The sequence below is a fragment of the Pteropus medius genome, unplaced genomic scaffold (genome assembly GCF_902729225.1).
Source record: "Pteropus medius unplaced genomic scaffold, Ma_sr-lr_union100, whole genome shotgun sequence".
NCBI lineage: Eukaryota > Metazoa > Chordata > Mammalia > Chiroptera > Pteropodidae > Pteropus > Pteropus medius.
In genome coordinates this window covers 14,611,607-14,627,730 of record NW_024349804.1, presented here as the reverse complement: position 1 = coordinate 14,627,730, position 16,124 = coordinate 14,611,607, and the positions used below count along the sequence as shown (strand labels likewise).

Below are 16,124 nucleotides of genomic sequence, written 5' to 3'. Positions count from 1 at the left end.
GGCGTCCCTCCCACTGGGGCTGGGCCATAGTTCCCTGTGGAGTGCCACTTCCGGAGTGATGGCCGCCCCTCCCCGGCGCAGGTGAGAACCCGCGGTCTGCGAGGACACTCGGACGCATGCGCACTGCCACCTCTCCGCCCCGACGCGCTCGCCACGGCTCTGATGCCCCCGCAACCGTGACTTCCCAGCCCATCCCTCCCACCCACCAACCTTGCTTCCCTGCACATTCGACCTCATAATTGATCATCAAAGTGGACTCGTGGAGTCCTGGTTCCCATTTGTTTACAGTTCATTCCTACTTTTATTTTTATGCTCAGATGGTTCCAGATTTGGCCGTGGAAAGGCCCTCCAAGCTGGTGCCTTCCTGACATTTCTCGTTTAAAAAATTTCAGCTGTTCTACTGAGGTTAATTTACATACCATAGCGTTCACCCATTTTAAGTGTGTAAGTCAACGTTTTTTGGTAAATTTACAGACTGTGAAACCATCACCAACATTCAGCTCGAGAACGCTTTCATCCCACCGCAGAGAACCCTTGTGTCCATGTGCGGCTGCCCTCCCTGCCACTCTGCGCCCCAGGCGAACAGTGACCCCATGTTCCTGTGAATTTCCCTAGCCTGGACATTTCCCACGCATGGAGCCATACAGCACGCTCCATCCAGGCTGGCTTATGCTGTTAGGTACATAACCGTTTTGTAATGTTGTGCCCTCTTGATGGCCTGACCCCTCTGTGACTATGAAATGACCTTCCTCACCCCTGGTAGTTTTCACTCTGAAATTCACTTTGACAATTAATGTGGCTACTGTGAGCAGCACTGGTCTTTTTCCTTCCTTTTAATGTACGTGTCTTTACGTTGTTTCTCAGAAAGCATAAGTTGGGTCTTGCTTTTTTTTAACCAAATCTGACAATCTCGACCATTTAAGTAATAAAAGAAGTAAAACCATATAATTATCTAAATAGATGCAGAAAACACATTTGACAAAATCCAAAATCATTCCTTATAAAAACTAATGAAATTTACAAGAGATATTAGAATTCAGTTTGCAAATAAGACCTATATGTAAAAATCAACTGTATTTCTATATACTAGCAATCAACAACTGGAAACTGAAATTTAAAAAGTTCCATGTACCTACAATAGGCAAAAGGTGGAAATGACTCAAACGTCCCCCGCAGGACGGATGGGTTACGGAAATGTGGCGCATGCGCACAGCGGAGCATGACTCAGCCTTCGCAGGGAGGGACTCCGCCACAGGCCACCACATGGGTGAGTCATGCCGAGTGGACAAACACTGTACGGTTCCACTATATGAGGACCCTAAGTGCCCAGATCAGAGGCAAAAAGGAGAATGGTGGTTATCGGGGGCTGCGGGGGTGGGGGGGAGTGGAGAGGTGTTTAATGGGGAGACTGTCAGCTAGGAAGATGGAAAGTCTTCAAGACGGATGGTGGGCATGGTTGCGCACGAATGGACTTCATGCCATGGAACTGTACACTTAAAAATGGCTCAAAGGGTAAAATTTAGCTGGTGTATTTTATCACCATAAAAACACTCCATTTACAATAACATCGAAATATACGAGACTACACAGTACTGCTGGGACGAAAGGCGCACGTCCCGTTTTAGCCCCACTGCCCCCCCAGAAGTGCCCCCATGATTTGTTTTCGAGCCTCTCCTCATTTTCTGGCTCAGGTTCACCTATATCACTGCTGTCCCGGGCCTGGACTGGGACATTTCCGAGAAGCCCTGGTTCCTCTTCATGGGAACAGCTAGAAGCCAAGGGCTGGGGGCCAGGTGTGCTCGCTGTTGCCCAGGTGTCACTGCTGCTAGGCCCGGTCATCAAACTGAAAGGCAGCAGAAGGTCTGACAGCACCGATTGGCTGCGGGCCAGTTAACAAAGCCAGAAACTAAGTCATAAAATACCAGATTCATTCATGAGGACGCGAAGAAACCGTGGGTAAATTTCCACAGTGTGCCTGGCACAGAAGCGGGGGGCGGGCAGTTTCATCATCCTGAGAGATCGGAGCGTGGAGAGAGCACCAACCGCGACGCTGCGGGGACCGCCCTGGAGGGCGGGGCTCGAGGAGGAGGGAGGGGCCAAGGCTGCAGGCGGAGGCAGAGCCCTGGGCTCCCACCAACCCCCGCGACGCCCCCTCCCACACCCCAGCGCTGCATCTTCTTTACAGCGATGCATCAGAGGCCGGCAGCACACTGTGCTTCTGCATCTGAAAGAAAACTCAGCTAACCCAGGCAGGAATGAAGGCTTATTACAGGACAGCCTCTCCCCGCACAGCCGTGTCGCATGCTTGTCGACACAGGTCAGACACACGCTGCGACCTCGCTTAGGCATCGCGGTGTGCTCCTGTCTGCTGCTGCCTTTGCCCTGTCACTTCACAGCATTTCCATGCAGAAGCCGGGTCTCCTATATCAGGGGTGAGCCTGCCGGGGCCAGAAATCCTCCCTCCACTGAATACTGCAGGTCCCCGGTTCCAGAATCAGGACACAAAACTACTTCCCAAATGCCTCTGGTTCCACAGCAACTTTCAGACATTTTTGTCATTATTGAGCATGATGAGCAAGCATTCAACAGTTACATGAACTTAAAGTCACATTTCAAATGTATCTTCCATGTAAGCGACACATATACATTTTACTAATATATTTTTAAATTTCTAATGTGGTTTTTCTTCGCCTTTGAAAATATCCTAATTTTAAGAATCACTTCTCTATAATTATCAGGACCACTAACATTCTGTTCAAATTCGAATTATCTATGAAGCCCTAAAGCAAGGAAAAAACAGCACAGCTCCCCAAACCCCCTCCTTGATGCTAACAGGGATCTGCCACAGCCAACCCCATGGCCACGCCGAGACCTCATCCTGGGACTTACTCATCTGCTCTGACTTTTTTTCTTAAAGGCTCATGTTGTCTTCAATGAAGTAGAAAAAAAAATGTAACTTTCACAGGAGAATGGGATGGGAAGGGGCTGGAGGGAATCTGGGTTATAAAGATTATCTTGTAACTAGGGAAACAACAATGTGTGTTGTAATCAATGCCCAACGAATGATTCGGAAATTCTAATCCAACTGTTCCTACTTCAAACCACCAACCTTTGCCCTGCTCAAACAGCATCCCTTGGAAAACTCCAGCCAGTTGAACAGAAACGACCCACATTCTCAGTGAAGCTCTTGAGAACCAGTGTAACCAGAAGCCAGTCACCCTTACCGGGATCAGCTAGCTCCAAGATGTGGTGACGTGCCCACTGTCTCACCGCCGTGGTCTACTTTGAGGGAAAGGACACTTCTGCGCCTTTCCTTGGGAGATCGCAGGGCACTGAGAGCCTGAGGCCTCCCCTTGTCCCCGGTACTCATTCAACAAGGGAGGGCAGAGGTAAAAGCTTCCTGCGTAACTGTCAGCTATTTCATGGACCGAGGAAGAGGAGGCCCAGAAGCCCGAGCACCTGGAAAACGGCAAGACTCTTTTTAGGAGCCGTCGGTGATGGAACGGGCTGCGCACCCAGCGCCTCACCAGAAGCTCCCGGGAGCCCAGCGCGGGCGACCGCACAGGTTCTGGAACCCGCGCCAGACCCGAAGCCTCGGGGCCCGGGGCACAGATCCCAAACAACACATAAAACGCACACACGGGCTAGAGCTGCGCAGCACTGACAAGGCGGGCACCTGCACGAGGCACGTCATCCAGCACGCGCGGACCTGTCAACAGTGAGAGGAGGGGGGAGGCCAGAGGGACAGCACGGAAGCGCCCAGAGAAAACGGGACGCGCGCACCGGAAACCTGTGGCAGCAGAGACACCGACGAGCCAGCACTGCTGCGTCTCAGCGCTCCTACGTGGGGGACGTTCGCTTTCTCAAAGGTTTTCTGATCTTTTTCTTTTACCAAAAGCAGAATAAAAGCCCTAGAAGGAGTGAAGCCGCCGAAAGGGGCGGAGCAGGAGTCGCGCGTGCGCACACGCATTACCTGCCTGCGCTCGCGGCGGGTCAGGCTGTGGCCGTTGAGGATGCGCCAGAGCATGCGCGCGGCGATCTTGGTGTCGATCCAGAGCAGGCGGAAGCCGTGGTAGTAGTGCTTCAGCTCGTCCAGGACCCTCTGCCCCAGGGACTTCTTCTCGGCCACCTCCGCAGGGGGGCTGTACACGGGGCCCCCCTCCTCCAGCTTCTTGTTCTTGTCCTTTAAGGACTTGAGCGACTTCTCCACCATGGAGTCGTCGCCCAGACGGGGCGACGAGTGCCAGCAGCGCGTGGGAAGGAACCGCGGCCCGGTGACGAGCAGACCCGCCAAGGCCGGGGCCCACGGTGCTAGGGCCACGGCGCACCTGCGCTCGGGCCTCGGAGTCCAGCCGCCCAGGGAGTCGCCTCGGAAAGAAAGGTACACGGGGTGGACGGGAGCGCAGCTGCCCAATGGAGCACGCCTGCAAAGGGAGAGAGTACAGTGAGGTCTCTGGCCGCTCACCGGATCTCGACCACACACCCAGTCCACTCAGCGAGCGCATAAGCGAACGCCCCACCGCTTCCGAGGCCTGGAGAACACAGCCGGGGAGCCCTTCCACTCCAGGGCTGGGGTGAAGGCGCTGCCCCACAGCAAGAGCGGCAAAGCCTGGGGGCTTCCGGCAGGAGGGCCGGACACAGACACAGCCATCAAGAGCCTGGCCCTGGGACAGGTCTCCAAGGTCCCCTCCCCACTCCCACCCCCCGCAACAGACTTGGGGGACTTGGGGGTGGGGTGTGGAGCAGGGCGCTTTCTACAGAAGACCTGCGTTCCCGAGCAACTCCTGAAAACCTGCAAGGGGGCTCGAATCTCTGGTGGCCTAGACCCGTGTACCAGCTGCCCAAAGGCGTTTGTGCAAATTGGCGAAAACCAAGCGATAAAGCCCACAGACCATTTCCTCACACATACCAGCAGGCCTCCGCTCCGGGGGACACCCTGAGGCACTGGCCCAGCATGACCCACAGAACTGAGCTCCTGGTGAGCCACCCTCGCAGGCTCACACTGGAGCAGGGGCTCTCTCAGGCCCAGCAGGCTGCCATCAGGGCCACATGAGAGCCCAGAGCCGCCCACGTCCACGCCTTGCAAGGCCTCCGGGGCTGCACATCTGCTCTTCGGGGCCCCCAGGCAGCTGCACTCCGTGTCTACCCACGAACGGGCCCTACGACCTGAGTGTCTGGAGCATGGACCGTGCCCCACCCCTGCAGCTTTGGGTGCCCAGCAGCCAGAGCCTGGCTTAGCCCAGGGTTCGTGCGCAATGAAGAGACCCTATTTGGACTGCCGCAGAGACAGACTGCCACCTACAGCCCAAGACTGGAACATGTGGCCCACACAAGTCTGTTTCACAGTCTTCCATTCACCTCACCTGTCACTAGATGCCTCTCCCGCTCATGCCCAAACTTACCTCTAGGCAGCCCCAGGCTCCAGCTCACTTGGAAGGCGCACGCCTGCTTCCTCCCGCCTGTCCCTGGGAGCCATCTCTCTGCACCTGGCTTGATGCCAGCTGTGAGGACCTGAGCTCTGGGGCAGGCTGTCCCAGTTCAAATCCCGGCTCTACTACTGTTGGTGTGTGACCCCGGGCAAGTAACTTAATCTCGCTGTGCCTCTGGGGTGTCCCCTGTGAACGTGCATGCTGACATGTCCGAAGCACCCAGGACAGCGTCTGGTGCACGGCAACACCCACCACAGAAGCGGCAGCTACTGCGACTGTCCGTCAGAGCGGTCAGGCCACCAATCCAGGCCCAAAGAGAGCCGGGAAATGCCCAGTTCTGCTGCTCCTTGCACGGGTGGGGTCACTGAGGGACAAGCGCACAGACCGTAGTGGGCAGGTGCAGCTGACTCAGGGCGCCACTGGCCCCCGCCGGCTCTCTGTCCTGAGCCTCTGCCCCTGCTTTAAAGGGCAGGGATGATCCTGTCCCGTAGAGGGTCCCTCAAACCCTCCCTGTCCTGACAGTCACAGCCACCTGTGGATAAGCTGCGAACAGCAGAGCCGCTTGAGCCTTGGTCAGCTGTGACTGGCCACAGCCTGTGCCTCATTGCAGCAAGGACAGCACAGGCACAGAGATCAAGCTCACCCCTAGATCCACTGAGCTTAGGTGCCCAGTTTCAACCCACTATTAGCAAGGGTGAGTAGCTTCCGCAAGAAGGCGTGACGTCAGCAGTCTCAAGGGGCAACCAACAGGCACAGAGACACGTGGAGACAGAGTGAGCGCAGGAGCACACGGTGCGCCCGCCGGGGGCCCTCAACGCCCCTGGTGTGCTGCCGTCAAGCACAGGAGACAGTATCATCACTGACACCCCAGTAAGAAAGGGTTATCTCTTTCAGAGGCATAAAACCGTGTAATCTAGTATTTAAGAATTTCTGTCAAAACAAAACCCATGTAGGCACTGCACCTTTGTGGGGCAGCTGGGACAGAGCATCACTGAGAAGGCCGACCCTGCTGTGCCCCGACCTGCCGGAGCCCCCGGCATCCCGAGAAACACTGAGCCCTCACCTGAGCAGGGCCCGCGGGCCCAGCCTCCCACCTGTCACCATGCCTGCCTCTCCTCTTCCTTTTTAGATAAAACCACCTTCAAAATGGGGGGGGACTTCTGGGCAAAAGCAACCTCTCAACAAGAAACGCTCAGTCACCAGAGGAAGGCCCTGTTCAGTGGCATTTAAAAGCCTGGGGACTTCCATTAGTCACTTGTTTTACTTTAGGATGCTGAGTCCTGTGTCCATCTCAACCCAGAAGCCTTGCCATCCCAAGAAAAGAAGCACTAAGCAGGGCCTGGCAAAGGAGCAGCGTTCATGGCATCAGCTGCACAAACACTGGACGGCAGGCTCAGGGGTGAGGGCCGAGACCCGACCCCCCCAGCGACTCCAACTCCTGTAAACAGCTGTGAAACACGTCCCCTTTAAGGGGACAGCTCGTCAAGAAATGGGCCGAGGCCAGACCGGAGAGGATGCCAACTCTCAATGTGTCACCCTCAGTTATTCAGGGACACACCACCAGCAGGGGCAATGTGACGCCAGCAGCATCACAACCAAGAGGGATGATTCCAGAGGTGCAGACACCTCTGCCCAGAGACACCAGGTAAAACCACGCTTGCCGGCAGGACAAGGTTCCCTCAGCTGGAGAACTGGAGCCCACGGCACCTAACAGCTACCGGAGGCCACAAGGCCATGAGCTGTCCAGCACAACATATGCAGGGAGCAGGTGTCACCAACACGTCAGTATTTCCATGGCCAATCTTCCGAGCAGTCACAGCTTAAGAATACAAACAGCCTCATGTCAGCTCAGGTTTTCCTGCTGAACGAGGTTTCGGAGCTGCTGCATACAGTCTGATTGCTCACTCCAAGTTCTGGTTCCTCTTCCCTGTCTTTCTCTCTGATGAAGGAGGTCCGGAGCAGCTAGATAACATTCATGATGATGTTTTAGACCAGAAACCCTCCACCTGCTCACCCTTCAGGAGTCTGGACCATCTCAACTGAAGACTGAGATTGCAAAACAACTCACTGGTAGTTAAAACTACTAAGACACTTAGTTACCACTTGCAATTACTTATCTGTGTGACTCAAGATTCTTTATATTGTGTGATCAAAATGAAAAGTAACAGTTTTTGGATGCTCAGACTGACATAATATTTGACTCTCATTTGTAATTCCAAAGTTGAACTGTTTGAGTTTAGCAAAACAGCTTTCTAGTTCTCATCGTTCAACTTTCTAAAGGGTTTAACTTTCTAAAAATTGTGAGCTTATAGCACAGCTTTCATGTTTTAATATGAACTTTAAATGCAGGTGCATTTGAATCTTAAAAAGGTACTCGAAACATTTAACATCCATTCCTCATAAAAACACTTTAACATAAGAAAAATCAGACATGGCAAAGAGTACCCAAGACAGAAGCTAACGAAATGACACCGTAAAGAAACAGCAGACGGTCCGTATCTTGCCGCTGAGAGATGCAGGGAAGCCGACAGCCGTTCCGACAGCTGTTCCGACAGCTGTTCCGACAGCAGATCTGACTGCAGAACTGATCAAGAACCAAAGCCACAACGGTGATGAGACGAAACATCTGTCCTGGGCGAATCCCCACCACTAGCTGAAAAGGTGTGAGGACAGGAGCAGAAAATAACAGCTGTGTGCAGTGGCCACACACAGGAAAAGACACAAATTAGTAACTTACATGCCAGCAACACTCACAAAAACTGAGGGAAAGCAGGCCCGTTACCACTAGCACAGAGAACGCATCTGAGAGTTGTCTTAGAGGCCAAACGCGTGGCCTCTGTATAGAAAATGACGTCCCTTTTCCTGAAAGAGGAAAGATCTTAATAAACAACTTACACGGGGGAGCGCTACACCCGAGTTTAAAAGTTCATATTCCCACATGATTTTATGGGTTTAATGATGTTCCCGTTACAATTCCAAGAAGACCATTTAGACCCCAAATGATTCACAAGTTCTACCTGGACAGTCCAGAAGGAAGAAAGCAAGCGTGCAAGGCTTGGTCCCCCCAGAAGGCGAAAGCTGGCTGGAGAAGTCACTCAGGTAAATGACAGGAGCAGACCGCCCAAGAACAGACGCCCCACGCAGGGGGACAGGCATGGCCGGCCCCGCCAGCGGCTGGGGTCCCTGATGCCAGGCGCTGTCCCCCGCCACACCTGGGGCTGTCCCCCGCAGGCACACCCGCTCCACACGGCAGCCCTCTAACCAGCCTCAGCCATCAAGACCTCAGAAGCAGAGACTCCACACCAAACCCCAGACTTCCAGCTTGTCTCGAAAAGCCCTGAAAGCCGGCCCTGTGGGGCCACACCCTTCATGGCAACCATGACTGTACCTGCTGGTCACCGGGCCACCCTGTTTCCAGCCACCCGCTGGGCCCCAGGCCTCTGAAATGCCACCTGCAAGAGTGAAGACGTCCTATGCTCGTACATCAACGGTCCCGCATCAGAAACAGAAGATGATGACGACAGTCCTGTGGCCGCAGAGGAGAACCCCGCAGACATCAAAGCCCAGCGCTGGGCAGGCGGGCCCGGAGGCTGCCGCTGGCAGGGCTTTCAAACAGGCTTTGTCGTGTCCCCGCCAGACACTGCCCTCACACCACTCACCCAAACAGAGACACTGACATGAGCACTTTAAAAATACCTCAAAACAGGAAATGTGCTTGAGCACAATTTTGCTCTAATAGCCAAGTTCCCACGTGTGACTTGTGTAGCTTTTATTTTAGGGAATTAAATCTGTCCTAGGAGTATCCTCCAGAAGTTTTATAGCCAAGATGAGGTGACAAATTAACAATCTCAAAGGAGTAAGAAAACCCAAAAGATCCCGCAGCTCTATGCAGGGGGGTGCTGGGGGCCAGCTGGACCACACGCAGCAGGAGGTCCCGCCCCTCAAACAGGAAGAACAAGAGATGCTGGAAGGGACAAGCTCCACTGTCTCCAGTGACCAGGCAGTGACAAGGACCTGGTGCCAGGACAGAGGTCTGGGCATCCCGGCACACGGGTGAGGAGATCAGGAGTCTAAACCCAGGGAGGCCAAGCAGAGGGGACGGTGGGCAGGAGAGCACAGCAGCCTGAAGGGACATCCAAGTCCGCACGCAACGGCAGACAAGGTGGGTGACACACCCTCCAGGAAGCCCTCCAGCCTCACAGGAGGACGCAGACCTCCCAGCAAAGGGAAGGGCTAAGTCCATCATGCACCAGATGTGTCCCTAGAACTGGACAAGGCGAGCCCTGTGGCCAGACGTGGTCAACGTGACGCTCCATGAAGGACCGTGTGAACGAGGCGTGGTCTGTCTGTGTTCGCCGAGAGCCCAAACCGACAGCGCTACCTGGCAAATCTGCCGTTGTTTTCCACAAATAGATAAAAGGCCACTACGAATGGCTGTGAGTGTGGAAAAGATGTGCCCCGTTAAGCACACGAGCCTCTACGCAGACTGTAGTCACCGCTGAATGTCTTAAAAACAGGTACGTAAGAAAAAAGAGCAAAATGAAACACACCAAAATGCTGATAATATTTGTAACAGGCAATGGGATCTTGAGTATTCATTTATTTTCCAAATATTCACCAATGGATCCAGTTATCTATTTCGAAGTGAAAAAACAAGTTAAAAGAAAGAAGACAAAGAATAGGAAAGTAGGGTATACTGGGAGTTACCAATCACTGAAATATTTTTAAGGCCCCACTTCCAAACAAGCAGAAAGTGACGTTCATTTACTTACACGCGGCTTATCAACCCCATGGCACTGGCGCAACTGAGACAGGCGTGATTCCCCAGACCGCCTATGACAAAACAAAGGGAAAACAAGAAAGTCAGTCTCCAACCAGGCGCTGTGCGCCGACACGTCTGAGTCTGGAAGCGCGCCACCCTCTTCTGTAGGGAAAGCTTCTGGAAGCCTGTTTTGCACGTGGGAAGGGCGCAGAGTGTGGCCAAGTGAAGGGCTGCCCCAGTTAGGGACACAGTGTCTCTGGGTAAGGAGGGGTGCCTGGGTCAGCTCTGGCTCCTAGAGTCCCAAGTGGGGGCACCAGGGTCTGCCGGGCAAGGGCCCACGGAGTCCGGGCCTTGACGTCTCCCCAGGTGACCGCTCCCCATTCGCTCCAGCGTGGCTCTGGTGATAGAGGCCATGACCCCTAACGCACAGACAGACCCACAGGGCAAGCAAGGGAGGAGTCCAAATGACCCAGCGTGAGGGGGCGAGAATTACAAAAAAAACAAATGCCAAGAGTAAGCATTTGGACAAACGATACTGATGAGCATATAGCCAATTTGGGGATTCTGATGTATTTTTTATGCTTTCTCTAACTCACTCTAGTTCCCATAAGCATAAGTTCAGGGTTCATTCACATGACCAACATTCAGGCCTACCTGTGGTCACACCCTGTGCTGGGAAAACAGCCTGTGGAGAGACACGTCTGACACTGGGGGAGGCAGAAACTGACGGGGTGCCAGGCAGTGAGCCTGGAACAGTGGGCTGGCACCCTAAGGCCCTCCGGGCGGCAGGAGGGCCCAGAGCGGCTCTGGGTGCCAACCAGCAATCTGAGAGCAGAAGGGAGCATGAAAGATGGGCAGAGGAGGGGACAGCACCAGCCCTGGCCGCCCTCGGAGCAGGGCACTGCTCCCAGTGGACCCTCTGGGGACACGGGCTTCCAGCTGTCACTCATGTAATTCAACCGGACGCCAGCGTCCGCAGGGCAACTCTCTCTTCCACAGAAGGCTATTCCCGTGGATCGTTACATGCAGAACCTCAAGCTGTAGGTTGGCAGCTGGGCTCGTGAGCTCACTCACCATTATTCGCAAGGTAACCTTTTGTTTCAAACATTACATTTTCAGTCAAAATAAAAAAGCAGATGGGGAAGAACACACCACTCCAGTTGTGAACCTGCCTTGTCTCCCAAACAGAAGCCCCCCAACACCTGTGCCTGTCCCCTCCCCCCACTGAGCCAGCCCCCGCCTCAAGAACTTGGTTTGGAAAGGGCTCCCGCCCTGCATATGCCCCCTGCAAGCAAGCGGTCACAGCTGCCAGAGCCCCTCGCCCTGCGTGGTCACACAGCTTTTCCTACCTGCTCCCTTCCCATGCTCGCCCTGCTCTGAAAGCTTCCATCCTAGGCCTGGAAGGACACCCCACAGCGGGCTCCGGGGATCCGGCCACCCACCCCGCTCGCCGGGGTTGTGATCCACTGGCCAGTCGCTCCTAGAAACACTGTTTTATGTCTTTTCCAACTGCCACTTCTGCAACTGGCCCACACAAGCTGGTGTCCCACGATTCAATCCTGACTCCCGGAGTTAGTGCAGACCCACACATGAGGGCTCAGTCCCCACAAGACTGCCCTCGCTTCACATGTCATGTGCGAGCAGGGTCCCCAGGCTGCTCACACTTCTGCCAACTACAAATTCAGGGGTCTCCACGAGCCTGTCAGTTTCAATAATTTGCTGGATGACACAGAACGTGGGAAAGTGCTCGGCTTGCTAGTGCCGTTTTATTATAAAGGGCGGACGTGAACATCCGGATGGCAAGGTCCACAGGGCGAGGCCTAGAGGAGTCTTGAGTGCAGGAGCCTCTGCCCCATCGGGTCGTCAAGTGCCACCAGCCCAGAGGCTCCCCAGCCTCCCTGTTCAGGAGTTCACCTTCGTCACCTAGGAGTGACTGATGACATCCTTGGCCACTAGCCACTGAGCTTGGCCCCAGGCCCCCCGGGGGTGGGTGGGAAGGCCCAAGTCTCTAACCACGGGCACCCCCCAGTGTAACCCTGGGGAGAGGGAAGGGGCTCGTTATGAGCAACGCCTGATCACTCGGGGGTTCCAAGGGCTTTGGGAGCTCTGGCGAGAACCGGGACGGGGACAGAGACCAAGTGTATCTCCTCCCAACTCACAGCTTTCTCCATCTGGCCGCCAGACCGTGCTCGACCCTCCAGACCCCCACCCTCAGCTCTCCCGGACACCATGGGCACACCCGACCCAGAGGTCCCTGCCCACCTCGTACTCCACAGCTCCTAGGCCTCCAGGCTGCCCCAGCCAGTTCCCCCGCCCTCGCCCACTTTGACAAGAGCCGGAAGCGGGGAGTGTCCCTTGACAGGCTGCTGCTCTCACACCCAGTCCTTGGTGAATGGGGTCAGTCCACCTCTGGGCAACCCCGGCCCACTCCCAAATATGTGCTGTGCACAACCTCCTCCCAAAGAGTGTGGGGTGGAAGGGGAGAAAGTGACTGTAGGGTGGAGGACCCAATGATCAAGGTCATATCCACTGCCATAAATCACATTGCTAGTAGGCACCCTTAACAGGATGTGATGAGGACACCTGACCCCTGTGGTCTCTTCCCCTAAACCCAGGACCCCAGTCTAACCATGTGAAAACATTGGCTGAATCCCCACAGAGGGCACCCTACTCTACAATCTAGCTGACCAGTCCTCCTAACTGCGGAAGGAAGTCTCAGAAACAAGACAAAAAAGCACCTTACAACAAAGTGCGTGCAGAATAAAACAGAAGTCAGTAACAACAGAAAGGTACGTGCAGAATAAGAAAGTATATAACAAGAAAAAGATATCGGAAAAAAAGTATGGAACAAGATAAAGCAAATTTAAATACACTGTGGACCTCGGTTAACCATAACGTATCAAAGCTAGTTTACTAACTGTGACAAAGAACCGTAATGATTGATGTAAGATGCTCATAGGGGAAATGGGGTAACGGCTGCAGCACCCAGCTGGAAAGTGTCATTTCCAGGAGTTCAGGGCCCCTGCTCCCCACTGTCCAGCACTCGGTCCCCTGGGCTCTGGAGTCCCTGTTGCTCCCACAGCAGACCTGCTGTCTGACCCCTCTCAGCCTCTCGTGTCTGTGTTAACGGAGAACGCAGCCACAGGAAACATTTGTGTTCCCAAAATGATACAACCACAAAACAAATTCATATCACTTTTAAACCTTAAACGTGCTATGGGAACGTGAAGTGGCCAAGGATTTTTCTCACCATCCTTAATAGGCAAGAGACAGAGTGCTGACAGCAGAAACATCTAACGGGGGTACTGGAGCCCCGGGCCGGGCCGTCAGTGTCCTTGCTGCTCAGTGCCCCGCCCACCGCCGCTCAAAGGTCTGAGCGGCCAACCAGCCGTAACCGCTGAAAGCCTCGAGTAACATTTCTTCTTGCGGTACCACTATAAACTGTAAAGCCCCTTGAAATACATCATTTCACCCGAGTCTCTCAATTTTATAGGGCAAATTTACCTTTACTCCAATCTTAGCCATAAGGAACTCGGATACATTAACGTAAAAAGAGAGGCACAGAGGGGTGTGAGTGCGGGCGCCCTACTCGTGGACCGGAGCCCTGCATTAGGTGTGACCTCCATGCCACAGCTACAGTCACTGCGGCTCCTGCTACAAATGGGCCTGCCCGAGGCCTGCACAGCAAGGCCTGGGGACCCTCTACAGACGCCCAGTAACACCATGATGTCGGTCCCACGGACGTCCTGGAAGCCCGCTGGCTCCGCTCGCCCACGCCTGCCAGCCCCCGACCACCTCATCTCAGGGGCCCTGACGGCGGCCCGGGGAAACGACTGTCCTCGTGAGTGGGCGCCCCGTCCCATCGAGCGTAACCACGAGTGGGGCAGAGGCCGCACCAGGGCCAGCTGTCAGCGCGCTCTCTCCGAAACTTTCCTATCCCCGCTCTGGACGCAGCGGCCAGCGGCAGGGCGACTAAGGTCACAGCGCGAGTGAGTCACGGGCCGCCGCCCGGGCCCGGCCGCCCGGCGCGCACCCCCCCCGGCAAACGGGTTGGCCCTCGCGGGGCGGAGGGGCAGGGCCGCCCCAGGCCCCGGCCCGGCGTGACCCCGGCCCGGCGTGACCCCGGCCCGGCGTGACCCCGGCCCCGGGCCGCGCCCCAGCTCCCCGACCCACGCGCCTGGCGGCCGCCCCGCCCGTCTCGGGCCCGGCCCTGGCCCCCGGCTCTCGTCCGCCCCGGGCCTCCGCGCCCCCGGCCCCAGCGCCCGCCCGAGCCGTCGGCCGAGCGCCGGCCGCTTACCCCTCCGGGCGGCGGCGCGGGGCGGCGGGAGGCGGGCGGGCCCCCGGCCGCAGCAGCTCCTCAGTAAGATGGACGCCATGTGCCCGGCCGCGGCGGCCGCTCCGTCTCCTGCGGCTGCGTCCTCCTCCGCGGCGGCCGCGGCTCCTGGCCGGCCCGGCGGCGCCTCGGCCCGCCCGCACGGACGGTTGAGAGCGGCAGTTGGCTCCCGGCGGCAGGCGCTCAGCTCAAGGACCCGGCACCGGCGGCTGCCATGTCCCGGCACAGACGTCCGGCGGCGCGGGGCGGGGCGGCTGGGCGCCGCTCCCATTGGGCCCCTGGGCGCCCGCCGCCGGCCAGGTGAGGGCGGTCCCGGCGTGCCCCGCGGCCGACTACCGGTCCCGGCGTGCCCCGCGGCCGACTACCGGTCCCGGCGTGCCCCGCGGCCCGCCTCTGCGGCGCGCTGCATTCTGGTCCTGGCCGCGCCGCGTGCCGGCCGCCCACGCCGAGGGAGCCGGCGGCGCATGCGTGGAGGGCCCTGTCGCGTCCCGGCGGCGAGCCGGGCTGTAGTGGGGCTCGCGCCGCTCGATCGCGCGGCACGCGACCCCACCCCGGGCGCGAGGGGAGCGCCGGTGGCCGGCCGCGTCCCAGGTCCTCGGGTCCAGCGCGGCGCGCCGAGGGCCGGCCCCGCAGGCCCGTCCGCCGCCCCGGGTTCTGCCCTGGCCGCTGTAGGAAAATGCCCTAAGTGACTCGTTTCCAAGAACGGTCGCTTAACTAGCTTGCAGGTGTGGCGGCCCCAGAAAGTGCACGGTCGCGGACGGCCCCTGAACGAACTAAACCTAGGGACATGCCACCCCGGAGGGATAAAATGTCTCCGTGAGCCCCGGCTTCCCGATATGGTGGCTGGTCACCAGCCCTTTGTCCGCTTCCCTTCCTGCTCCTCCCGCCTCAGGATGCTTGGCGGGCTGCTTCACGGGCTGATCCTGAGCCCGCGGGGCCATCGAAACCTGTTGGCCAACGAAGAGAGGGGCGGGGACAGTGGGTGCCTCGGCAGGGAAGGACGGAACGCGGGGCCCCGTACACCCCACCGTGCTCGGCGGCTGAGGAGCCGGCGCGGGGCTTGCGCACGGGGGGCGCGTCGCTCGCTGTGCGCGCTCTGGGGGTGCCTGCCGGGCCTGCGCGACAGCCCATAGAGCCTCGCTTCGCCGTACCTCGTGTCCTCGTGTCCCCGTGTCCATTCTTTGGCATTAGAATGCATGGCTCTCAAATTGGGGGCTCCTCCGGGATCCCTGCGACTGCGGGAACGAACCCCGATCGAGGGGGAGACGCGACCCACCCGATGGCGGGTGGCCTGCCCTGTCTGGGTGCCCCGGCCCCTTGCAGGGCCGCAGATTTGCCCGCGACGGTTATTCTGAGGACGGCGGGAGCGACGCTGGCGAAGGAGGAGCCGGCAGCGCGGCCCCCGGCAGCCCCGCGCGCAGCCACGGTAGGAAGAGGACAGCCTGGGCGGTCGGGCATCTCCCGAGGTCGAGTGCGTGTGACAGACGCATCCAGATACGAGGCGAGTGCGGTGTCCACCGCGGCCCCGTTCTCCCGCGAGGACGAGGCGGGTCCCGACGTGTGCGGGAAACCTCCAGGACAGGGTGGAGTACAGAGGGGA

At 57.2% G+C, this 16,124-nt stretch overlaps 1 protein-coding gene across 3 annotated transcripts in view; it reads right to left on the bottom strand.

Moving 5' to 3' along the window:
• LETM1 (leucine zipper and EF-hand containing transmembrane protein 1) overlaps positions 1 to 14,810 on the bottom strand; it is a 34,188-nt gene extending 19,378 nt beyond the window's left edge. For all 3 annotated transcript variants that reach the window (XM_039838319.1, XM_039838320.1, XM_039838321.1), the window contains exons 1-3: positions 14,489 to 14,810; positions 10,202 to 10,262; positions 3,974 to 4,424 (exon numbers count right to left, since the gene is read on the bottom strand). In XM_039838319.1, the coding sequence (XP_039694253.1) occupies positions 3,974 to 4,424; positions 10,202 to 10,262; positions 14,489 to 14,795 (819 nt within the window). In that variant the 5' untranslated portion in view covers positions 14,796 to 14,810. The remainder of the gene's footprint in view (positions 1 to 3,973; positions 4,425 to 10,201; positions 10,263 to 14,488) is intronic.
• Between the last annotated feature and the right edge of the window lie 1,314 nt (positions 14,811 to 16,124).